The 11824-nt window shown below is 42.5% G+C and overlaps 1 protein-coding gene across 2 annotated transcripts; it reads right to left on the bottom strand.

The window, feature by feature from the left end:
• Window positions 1-364: 364 nt before the first annotated feature.
• ECHDC3 (enoyl-CoA hydratase domain containing 3) lies at window positions 365-8462 on the bottom strand. 2 transcript variants are annotated; one of them, XM_026033310.1, is made up of 5 exons: window positions 8402-8462; window positions 7568-7689; window positions 5252-5349; window positions 2396-2596; window positions 365-790 (listed from the first exon to the last, which is right to left on the bottom strand). In XM_026033310.1, the coding sequence occupies exons 2-5, from the start codon at window positions 7638-7640 to the stop codon at window positions 461-463; spliced, it is 702 nt and encodes a 233-aa protein (XP_025889095.1). In that variant the 5' UTR covers window positions 7641-7689; window positions 8402-8462; the 3' UTR covers window positions 365-460. The 2 variants fall into 2 exon arrangements, with proteins under 2 accessions (XP_025889095.1, XP_025889096.1); XM_026033311.1 differs by lacking the exon at window positions 8402-8462 and adding an exon at window positions 8084-8144.
• Window positions 8463-11824: the final 3362 nt, after the last annotated feature.

Raw genomic sequence — 11824 nt, 5'->3', positions numbered from 1 at the left:
AAGGTGACTGGCCAAACTCTGATGCTTCAAAGGCTCAGAATGGCCATTAGGAAACAAAACTTTTCCATGAGGAGTGTTGAACATCACTGGAAGGTCAGTGGAATCCCTTCCTTGGAGGTTGTCACAACTTCAGACCTGTTTAGTACCTGTCCTCCTGGTTCTTGCTGAGAATTTCCATTTGTTGTTATTAACAGARATATAAAGTGAATCCTGAGCATTCTTCCAAACCCTGTGATGCCACAAGAAGGCTGAAACACACCAAACATTATTTGATAAGTTTTAAGGTTAAAAAGGCTCATTGGGCTCGATATTTTAAAAAATTTATTACATATTTAAATGATTTTTTGTAGCTTTGGCGTATATCAGAAGTTTTACTTTCAGTAACAGCAAAATTATAGTTCTCAAAGGCAACTGTGTGGAGAATCATGAAGTGCAGCTAAGCCGAGCTYAGAAACAGGATTCATTTCTTCTGGTCCAGAGAATGTGACCAGACGGGCTTCCGTTTCTGAATAAAGGCTTTGATGCCTTCCTGCCCATCTCTCAAAGTCAAATTGTCTACCATGACCTGGGCAGTCATTCTGTAAGCAGTGTCAAGGTCCTGTGTCATCTGTCTGTAAAAGGTGGCTTTCCCCAGTGCCAGGACAGACTTGCTGCTTTTGCATATCTTGTGAGAGATTTTCATGGTCTCTTCTTCTAGCTTGTCTTCTGGCACCACCTTGCTGACAAGCCCGTGCATTAATGCTTCTTGGGCAGAAATAGGTTCACCCGTGAAAAGCATCTCTAATGCCACCTAAGCAAACAAACAAACAAATCACATTAAGTATATTCAGCTTCCTTGTTGCTTTGGATGYCTTGAGAAATGTCAGCTTCTTCCTTCAAATGCAAGTTGCACATTTTCTAGCCTTTGAAACTGCCAAGGAAACAAGAAAAGGTTTCTACGAGAGGACTGATCTGGAGCAGGCTCTTCTTTCCCCAGAACTGCCCACTTTTCAGAACTGCTCTCCTAGGCTGATGCATCTGCGTTTCTTTTCAAAAGCTTAGAACCTCTAGTGATTGCAGCAGGTATCAGGAGAGATGTAGATACCACATCAAATAACTTCATGACTTAGTATCATTAAGTCAAAAGTCTGATTTCAGTATTTAAAGTGAGAGTACAACAGTAAATAAAAAGAGATTTTCTAAGTGCATAGATTTGAAAATATGTCTTTCATATTCAAGTAGTTCAAGTTTGGTCTGTCCATTTTTAAAAACATCCCTCTCATAATTGTACCTATCCCAGGCATCTGTTGCTTTCAGCACCCTATACCTAAGGTTTTGAATTAAAATATCCAAACATTTAGCTCATTGTTTGATGCTATACATAAACACTGAGAAGGTTTTTTCTTTTTCTCTCTGACTCCAGATGCAATTGGCTGATACTGTTAGGCTCCATTATCCTCATTAACACCTTTGCAGTGTTAGCTACAGACAATCATCTTGGCAATATTTCATTTGATAAGAGGTCAAAATCAGTGATCCTGAGAATTGCAGGAAAAAAAATAAAGAAAAAAACTTGCTACACTGAAAAAGAGCACAAAAATACACATTTTAAAAAAGTAACTGAAAATTAGAAATACTAATTCAGAAAGGGCTATAAAASTACAGTCTAGCACATTTTCTCAAAACCCATATTCTGCATTTGAACATGATAGCACTACAAGTAAGAAAATAAAGTTTTTATCCAGCAATTGGATCTGTGCAGATAACTCCTTGCATCTCAGCAGCACCCTGCGGCCTTGAAGAACGAGTCTGCCACATGAATCCAACAGAATCAGAACCTGAAGTTTTATTTCTCTGTCAAGGCTCTACAGATTACACTATTGTTTATGCAGCAAGAGATGTGCCGTCACAATCAGTAGGAAATAAAGTAGGAGGGAGGTATATGACGGTTTTATGTACTATTTAAAGCACCTTGATCTAAACCCTGGCAGAGCACGCTGACATTGAAATGTCACTGCCTGGCAGGGACTGATACTTCTGTGGGACCAATATCCTGAGTTTGCAGGGGTTTCTCATCAGGGGAGAACATCTCTGTGTAAAGCACAGAGTTGTCTGCTGGAAAGGGAAGGGGCTGCTGTGCTGGTGGGAGTCCCTGCTGACTGAAATCAGAACAGTAGGAAACTGCTTTCCCTGAACAGAGGTCATCCTTTCCTTTCTTTGTCCCAGTTCACCAGTTCGCATAATTTCTTCTGAGTATGTCTTTGGCAATAAAGTATTTTGCATGTTCTACAGTTAAAAATGAAGTTTAGGTAATGCAACTAAAAAGCCTAACATGCTCCTACTCCTTGCAAAACTACACAAAACTAGAGGGAAAAAAAAAAAAAAAAAAAAAGGAAAAGGTGGGAAGGAAACCTACCTTTCTTGGAAGAGACCTGCCCAAGGCCACAGCTGGGGTGGAGCAAAACAGCCCGATGTTCACTCCAGGAGTAGCAAACTGAGATTTCTCACTTGCCACTGCAATGTCACAGCTGGCCACGAGCTGACAACCTGCTGCTGTAGCCAAGCCATTGACTTTGGCAATCACAGGTACTGGAAGTTTCTGGATTAAGGTCATAACCTGCATGCAGGAAACAAAACATTCAGTTAGCACTGAATTTAAACATGGCGTGTTCCAAAATTTGCAGTAGCTCCACACACGTGACATCATGTCGTTTCCCAGCTTTGTCAATTGCAGTTCCATGAATGATACAACCTCTCCCAGCAAAACCTGCCTTGGTTAGTCCTGCTAGCTCCGATGGAAAGCAGAACACTGAACAGCAGGGACACTAGCACTGGCTCGTCAAGGAGCTCAGCTGTCTGCACTGAAGGGTGTGAGTTGCTGTCAGAGCTACTGTGTGTCCAAGACAAACCATCCTCACCTTCATTACTGCCTGCAGTGGAAAAGTGACTGTGTAATAAAACGCTCTGTGGTGAGGAATTGTGTACAGCAGGTGATATTTTCCGAGGCTGGATAGCCCGCTTTTAGATAGCTGAAGCCGAGATGAATTTCTCTTATTTTTTTTCTAGCTCACTTTCTTCTTCCATAAATGAGGGATCAAACTCACCTAATTTAATGCTTGCAGGTACAAAATGCTATTTAACTGACTACTGTCATTATGAGGATGGAAGAATTCTCATATTAGCACTATGCAGGCAAGATAAAGTTTTCATTTGTTAACTCATTTTCTCCAATGGATAAAGCCTAATAGGTTTAATGTCCCTTAGGTAAAATGACCTAAATTCTTCTGAATTTGGCCACCTTTTGTCTCAGATTTTCTACCTTTAAGAACGGTGTTCAGTTAGTCTCAAAAAGTAAACAACAAACGAGTAAGAGCACGTGCATGTGTGCAGAGGAACACAGCGAACACTTTTTATGGTTTAAAAAAATCTATGTCAAATGCTTCTTTAAAAAAATCCCTGCTATTTCTGGGTTTTTGAGAAGCCTCTGGAGAAACAATATTCACATCTGCCTTGGACTTGAGCGTGGAGAGTGCTCCAACGAGGCACAGGCAGGTGACATGGCCTGCCCAAGTTTACTGGTCACAGACAGACCTGGAAGCCAAAATTCCTGAATTTCAGACCAGTGCTCTGACTCATCAGTCCACAATATGGTGGACATGACATTTAGGACAGATCCATTCCACTTAACTTGGGTACCTACATTTATAAAGACATKCTTAGGCTTTCCGAAGGTTTTCAAAAGTACTTGTTTTTCTCTAGGGAAGAAAAAGACAAGTAAATTACTTTATCAGACCACTAAAATGTAGATATGTTAGGAAGCTTCATAAAGTCTAAATTAATTTCTATATTTCTCAGCTTCTATATTTCTCAGTTCATCTGTAAATTGCCATTAAAATTTATCATAAGACCTTCTTCCTACAGAGGAATAACACTRAGTTGTGGTTTATGAGAGAAACTTAAATCCCTTTAGGATTCTCACGTAGGAAATGTAAGATACTATTATTGTCAGCATCATCATCAGAAAAGGGATTACATCAAATATCATTTTGTCACTACCATTTCACTTCTTTGCAATTTTCATTGTCTCAGAAATATTTATCTGAAATGCAGTACCTCATTTTGTAGTTAGAATGATGGCTTCTTTGCTAAATTCACTTTACAGTAGGGCACGATTCTTACAAAGAAACATTTAACCCTGTGCGCACGCGCGCACACACATGTATTTCCTTTATTAAATCTAAACCTAGCTTTCTATACTAGCCATTATTCCTCATGCATATAGCCCTGATGCTAGAAATATATCAGGGACAATTTAAATTCCTTTGGTTCTTAAAGGGAGAAATTTACAAAMTCCTCATTTTATGCTACATATAATAAATTCTACATTTCTTCTGTCTGATCCTTCCTATTCTCTGACCCAGAAACTATACGGTTCACCTTTCCACTGACAGTACTGTAGTATGCTTTCCATACAGAGCAAAAGTGTGGCTGAATGACAAGTTAGTCCCATCATCAGAAGGGCACAAAGGTCCCAATTTAAAATTAATTTTCCAGTTACAGGGGATTTTAARTAAGGAACAGAGGCAAAGCTGCAAGGATTATTGCCACATATTACACTAAAGGGCCTTCAGTGGTAAGCTGCTCTAAAAGCTATTTATGAGTTTGTTAAATATTAATGGAAGGGGCTTGATATTGTGTATGGAGGTCTTAATTTCTACTGAAGGAACTAGGAAAAGAAAAGTCTAAATTATTTTTTGTAGTCATACTGAGCACGACTAGAGGTAAAATTCTAGTTGGCTTTTTGCCATTCTCTCCAAAGAAGCACTTTAACTTCCTGACTTACAGGGCCTTTCTTCTGCAACAAGTACTTGTGTTCCAAGCCAGCCATACAGTCAATATTTCAGCTGTTCTTATCAGCTAGGTGCTGGGAAGGACTATTAGATCCCAAGGGGAATGAAATCGGATAATCCTATATTTTAGGAAAGACGCTACACAAATACTCAGCTGCAAGGAAACTTGGCCAAAGTAAGAAATATGCAACAATTATATCCGTTTATGGCACCTATACATCAGCATTCAGCATTTTATTTGCAAATAGAGAACGGAAACCAGGGAAAACATAATTTCACCAGGCTTAGGTATTAAAAGAGCAGATTGGAAAAGAACAGGAAATCCAGAGCAAATACCTGTGCGCCTGCCAGGAGACAACCAATTTCAGTGCTTGCTTACAGTACCAAGCAAAAGTGTCTGGCATTTCTGAAAACTCACTTACCTCTGCACAAAGTTCAAACACTTTGGAATGATGCTTCACATCCTCTTCACTTGACAGTTCCTTCAGGTCATGACCAGAACAAAATATGGGTCCTTCAGCTGCAAAGAATTTAATGAAATGGAAGGAGAGAAGGGGAAAAAAAAAAAAAAAAAGCTTTCAATCTGAATTACTTTGAAAGGCAACAGCAGGGGTAATATCAATACCCTACTTCCAAAGGTATGGAGTTGTCAATGGTAAAAAGAAGGAATCTGGGGAAGGCTGGCAACATTTTACACATTTTAATTGTAAATCTATAGATATATAACTCCTAAATATTGCACTCTTGAGTTTTATGATGATTTTTAATTACCACCATTTAACCACACTAACACCCAAACCTATTATTTTTAGRAGCCTAGTTTGTCTTTCACTCCAAGTTAACTCGTTTAAAAATACGTCACTTTACACCATTGAGCCCAGGTTTTCCTAACATATTGCGCCAAGCTGCCTCTTGGCAAAATGTAAATACTCAGCTGCAGCAAATCAGAAGTTAAATCATTAACTTCTAAATAAATATGGAGATTTCCTTGCTGTGACATTCAAGGCAACAWGGGACAAGAAGGTCTTTTGGCTAAAGGAGGGCCAGAAATGTTGTTGGGGGCCTCTGTTTTTCCACTGCTCAAACTATCATGTGATTCTGGCTTTTGTGACTTTGCCAATTAAGGTGCTTTTACTGCACAGATCTTTCTTGGACTTAAGTGCTGGAAATTTGGGTTTCTCCAAGATTTGGGCAGGAACAGAGTACGAGCCTATGGATCTAAGTTTTAGATTTGCTTGAAGTGATCAAACTTCTGTGTCTAGATATAACATCTTCACAACAGTGCTCCTCACTCATAAGGATATTTGCTGTAAGAATAAACCGATCTGAAGCTTCTGAAGATTTCAGAGCTTTTAAGATAACTATATAAAGGTGGCAACTACAGCTGTGCAGTCATAACCTTACACATTTCTTCCCTATATATTAACACTAATAACATCTATAAAGAATCACACAGAACCACAGAATCATTAAGGTTGGAAGGGACCTCTAGAGGTCATCTAGTCCAACCCYAACACACCTAACATCAACTTGTTGGATGAGTTAACACCTTGTCTGGAAACTAATCACATCTGTTTCTGCCTCATTAAAGAAGAACCCACTGCAAGGTACGTGTCAAAGATTTAAGACATCCCCTGACAAGTCTWTAATTTTCTTTGGAGTTCTTGGGCATTCAGCATTGAAATGACAAATCAATAGGATTATGCAACTTATTTTTAATTAAACAAACAAACAAACAAACAAATCAAACTGAACTTCCAAAGCACTGTACTCCCAAATAAGAATATGAAATGTTCTTAAAATTCTGAATGCATATTTATTTCTTCTGTACACTTAACTATCTATTCTCAAGGAGGAACACCCCCCCCCCCCCAAAAAAAAAAAAAAGGTTCCTCATAATACTGGGTCTAACCAGTGGATCTTATTCTTCCAAAAGCTAGAAGTGGGCAGTAGATATTCAGACTCAGGGAAAAACGCATCTCTGAAGTTAGTCAAGTTAGACCTTCTATTGTCACATGCATGTACTTAGCCACTTGTGCACAGTGTTTCCTTCTTAGTACAGGAAACTAAATTGAGCTGTTGGATATTCAAGAGGCGGCCAAAAAATCATAAAATATCATGGTGAAAGAGATATCTTAAGGACAGTTCAATAGTTATTATATTTAAAATTTCTATAGATAAATACCTGGCTATAGATTAGGATTGTAGATTAGAAATTAGGTATTTATCTGTATTTCTATAGAGGAAATGTATAATAGGCTCTGAGAGATAATGTGCTAGATCTGGAGGTCATCGGTGACTGTAGTATCAGTGTTATGGTCTCTCCTTTACCAGAGTTTTTTTAAAAAGTGGACCAAAAACTTTTAAAAAGTGACCAAAACTTTWAAAAAGTTTTGACAAACTGCTGGCAAGGATAACATAGATCATCCYATGATTTAAGCAGACTTAGACCAGGGCATCAGACCACATGACTTGAAGAAACCTTTATGCTTCTTTATTTTGATCTCACAAACCTACTACTAAAGGCAACAATGGTAACGGAAGCTCTTTTTTTTTTTTTTCTTATACACACACGCACAAAAAAAAATTCTTCTGTAATTTAACAATAAAATGCATGTCCCTTCTGCTCTATTTTCTATTATTGTGATACAGTTAGTGGTAAGCATCACATCATCCTGTTTCTTCTAGTGTCCTCTTCCCCCTTGTTCTCTCCCTCCTCCCTCAGCTCAAGGAAATACCTGAAATGATGATAACTCTGAGATCTTTGCTTTTAACGTCAYGTAGCAGGTCCTCCCGAAGCGACTGCAGCATGGACAGCGACAGCGCATTTCTTTTCTTTGGATTGTTCAAGATAATGTTTCTGTAAAAATAATGACAGGGTTACTATAAAAACTGCACAGCCCTRGTGAAAACAGGGATGAAGTCCTGACACTGGCAAACTGTATTTGTATTTTGTAATCCCATAAGTTCTAGACGGGACTAGGGGCCTTTTCACGCGTGATTCCAACAATCGCTCAAATTCCTTTTATTCTCCGTGCTATGCTATGCTCCCTTTTGGTCCACTCAGGCACCATTTGCGGGCATTTTGTCCCCAAAGCGCGGTGGTGGCTCTACTGCCACGGCGGCCGCGCAGAAGGCCCCCGAGAGGCCTCGGGGCGGCGGCAGCGGCGGGAGAGCCCGGGAGCCATTCCCCCTCCGCCGCCCCGCAGGGTCCCCGCCGGCCCCGCGGAGCCCTGGCCGCGGTGCCCGCTCACCGCACGCCGCCCGCCTGCCGCGTGGCGGTGAGCTTCTCCGCCGGCGGCCGCCCGCCTCCCGCCGCGCTGCTGCTGCAGAGCCCGGCGCCGCTGCCGCCCAGGGCGCCCCGCAGCCGCCACAGGCGGGCGGTGGCGGCCATGGCTTGGGGAGGCGGCGCCTGCCGCTCTGCGCCCGCTGGCGCCCCCCGCGGCGGCCGTTATCATCACCCCCCCCCCCCAACAGTCGTTAGCGCCTCCCTGCGGCCGTTATCAGCCGTTTTGAGCCATCAGCGGCCGTCACCGCGTCTCCCTACCCCCGGGACGCTTAGCGGCSCTTACCCCTCCGCTGCTGTCCCTGGCGCCTCCGTACGGCCGTTATCGACCGTTACTGCGCCCTCCAGGGACCTTAGCGGCCGTTACTCCCCCTGGGGACCGTTAGTGCCTCCGTGCGGCTGTTATGGGCCGTTTATCAGCCGTTAGCGGCCGTTACTCCTCCTTTGGGACCTTTGGCGCCTCCCCCGGCCGTTATCAGCCATTAGTTGCCTTTACCACCCACCCCTGGGGTCCGTTAGCTCTCCCCCAAGGCGACCGTTAGCAGCCATTACCCCCCTTCCCCGGCCGTTAGCTCCACCCTCTACGGCCGTTAGCGTCTCCCGCGGCGGCCGTTAACGGTCGTTAGCAGCCGTTACTCCCACRCACATCTCAGAGGGAAGCCCCCAGGAGATGGAGGCAGCACCCGCCGAAGCCCCGCGTTTCCACCGCGTTCTGACTGCGGGAGTTTCCCTGCGGGAAATCCAGGGGAAACAGAGCTCGATAGATTTTGCGCGCCTTTTGAGGAGTAGTTTTCCTGTGCTTTACAACACACAGGTTCATTCCAGTGTTTACCACTGAATCTTGTGCTTCAGGGGGTTGAAGGCGCTGCTGTTGCTGCCTCCCCACGTGTGTTAATCGCTCCCGCTTTGAAAGTGCAGGAAGAAGTGGCCATCTCGTCCTGGACGTTACAGACAAAATCAGGAGTAAAATCCATTTCTTTCCTCAGAACAGCCCACCAGGTACAGTGTCTGGTTGTGCTGGTGGGTTTGGATCTCTCTAGAAGAAACGTGTTTTATGAGGTATAAGATGGAGAACTATGCTGGCACTAGAGCAAATGGGTATAAAGTGACTATTAACCTATTTGAGCAGAAATTAAGGGGTGGAATTGCAGCCATCAGAGCCGTGAGATTGGAAAAGCCTTCCTTGTGACCAAAGTCACATGGATAAAACCTGGCTATTTTAAGCTGGAGCTCAAGAAGCTTCTTGAAGGGATTATACGATGTCCAGGCTAAGATACCTGAGGGCTGAACCTGGGGAGGTAGCCCCCTTTCCTTGTCAGTGTTTCTACAAAATCCCCCAAACTCTAAATCGATAGCTGGATTTACAGCCAAATTCCCTGTAAATACGAATCTGTGTTACTGCTTTCTTCTCTCCCTGATATTGTGTGTGTGGCAGTAGCCTTGCAAGGTATTTCTAGGTCCAAACGTAGATCTGATTTTCACCATYGAACCCCCACAGTTTCTTCTGCCTGTAGTAGTAATTCACAGTAATTGCAGCTTTTCAGTTCTCAGCATCAGCCTCATAAAAATACTGCAATTTTGTGCTTATTAATATATTTATTTATAAAATAGTAACAAGCTTTGTGTGGTGATGCACTTTTTGCTTACTGTATATTGTCTAAAGCGATAACGATCTGCCTGCTCACTGTTTTGTGGCTCTACTGTAATAAAAATAATGTTTTATGTGCATTCGGTAAGTGTTGAGGGCCACTGAGATCTTGGTCTTGGCTTTTCCCACTTTCCTATTTTCATTTTCTAAGGATTCTTTGTGCTTCATGGTCATACACTGAAAAGTTCTTTCAAATGCCATTTTTAATATGTGATAGCAAAAAAATGGCCATTTAGGAGAAAAATAGATCCTTATAAACTCATCACAAGTGGTGTTCACAAAACCTGTATCCTGTGCTCTAGGTGTCCCTGCTGGAGCAGGAGGCTGAACTAGATGATCTCTAGAGGTCCCTTCCAACTCCAACCATTCTCTGATTTTTAAAGTCATTTCTTGGCATGGCAAAGGCCCCTACACAAACACCCAAGAGCACAAGGCATGTCCCAGCCCTGGATCTGCAACCCTTTCACCATCTCCAAAGATTTTTTTCCCCCCATTTCCCCCCATTCCCCCCAATCCAAATAGCTTGTTTTTGATATAAAGTGTTTCCCGCTGCCTGGAAATTCTGTTCTTTTCCACTTTGATTGACAGCCTCATGTTTCCTTTCACACCCACCCTCATTACAGACYTCCTTTTGGCTGCAGTTTCCCCTTTGCATTAAGCAGACCTGCTGCTGCCTTCTCCGAGACAAGTGTTGAAAAGAGCTTTCCAATTTCAGGCAGACTTTCCTTTTTATAGCATTTGCTATCAGCCTTATGCTTAGGCTGAGCTGACATTTCTGTGAGCTGGAAACAACCAGAAGCAGCATTGCAGGCATCAAACAGGGCTTTTCTAACCTTTAGTTTCATTGCTTTTTCTTACAGAATAGAAAGACACGTGATAGGGACGTCTCCGTTAGGAAACTACACTTCGCTCACGCCTGTTTCAGAACTACTCTGAATTACCTCTGGCCCGGTGCACCRGAGTTGTACAGAAATGGAGAGTGCAGGGCCCTGATGTTGCACGTGCAAAAGAAGCAGTTTATGTGAATCACAGGAGGACGTGTCACATAATAGTGCTACTTTAGAAAAGAGGGGCTTCTTTACAGTCATTCGGAATGTGCTATAGGATAACCAATGATCAGATTGTTCTAAAAGCTTAGTCTCTAAGAGAAAGTGATATTATTTATTGATTATTCCAATTCAAAGAAATTCAAAGACATTTTTAGCTACAGGATTGCTATGACTCCCCGACAAGCCGTGTCCTGTATTGCTGTGACAAAGCTGCCAGTGTCCTTACAGCTGTGGCGCTCCAATCCTTTTCCCTGTCGCTGTGTGGCAGCACTTCTCCATGTAATGGGTGCTACTTCCCTTCAGCGTGGAGACTAGGGCACTTCTGTCACCAGAATCTCTCCCTATCCTTTATTTGCTGCTTTGCTCTTATTTTCCCAACGTGGGTTTTTCATCTGTCATTGTCCCCACTTCCTGTTAAGGAACGTTCGTTTAAAGGGAGTATTATTTCCCTGGCTTCACTGTTAGTTTTTTTTATATATACTTTCCAATTTAAAGAGTCTTAGGATGTGGACAATGATCAGAACAATGATATACATATGACCCTATAACAGAATTGGAGAAGAAAAGAGTATTCATTCCTGCCCTGTGTGCATGTAATGTTATGTTCCTAATTTAGATACTTKATCTCCCAATGTTCCCTATTTCACTAAGGGAGAGAAGTGCACTAAAATAGAGGCCTGTTCGAATCGTTCCCAAAGCTGCTAGTTTCTCTCTATTGATTACACAGGGAACAGAAGGAAACCAGTCAGATGCCTCTAGCAGATGGTGTGAAATCCCTGCTGCCCCCATGATACAAATACTGATTGCATCCCGGGGAACTTTTGGACCTTACTGGAAGCTTGGAATAGCAGCACCCTCTGAGCTTCCTCATCCTCTTTGGATCTCAGGATCCACTTCCAAGTGTCTGTGCATCTCTGCTACATCTAAAACAACTGCTATGAAAGAYGAGGTAAATTATGGCCCCTAGTGGGGGCCAAGAGCAAAAGTTTGCCTAAAAATTCTCCATACTGAG

Source organism: Nothoprocta perdicaria, unplaced genomic scaffold (assembly GCF_003342845.1).
Source record: "Nothoprocta perdicaria isolate Ctin4 unplaced genomic scaffold, notPer1 scaffold_127, whole genome shotgun sequence".
In the NCBI taxonomy this organism is placed as follows: Eukaryota; Metazoa; Chordata; class Aves; order Tinamiformes; family Tinamidae; genus Nothoprocta; species Nothoprocta perdicaria.
The sequence above is the reverse complement of the archived record's forward strand: the minus strand, read 5'-3'. Positions and strand labels throughout refer to the sequence as shown.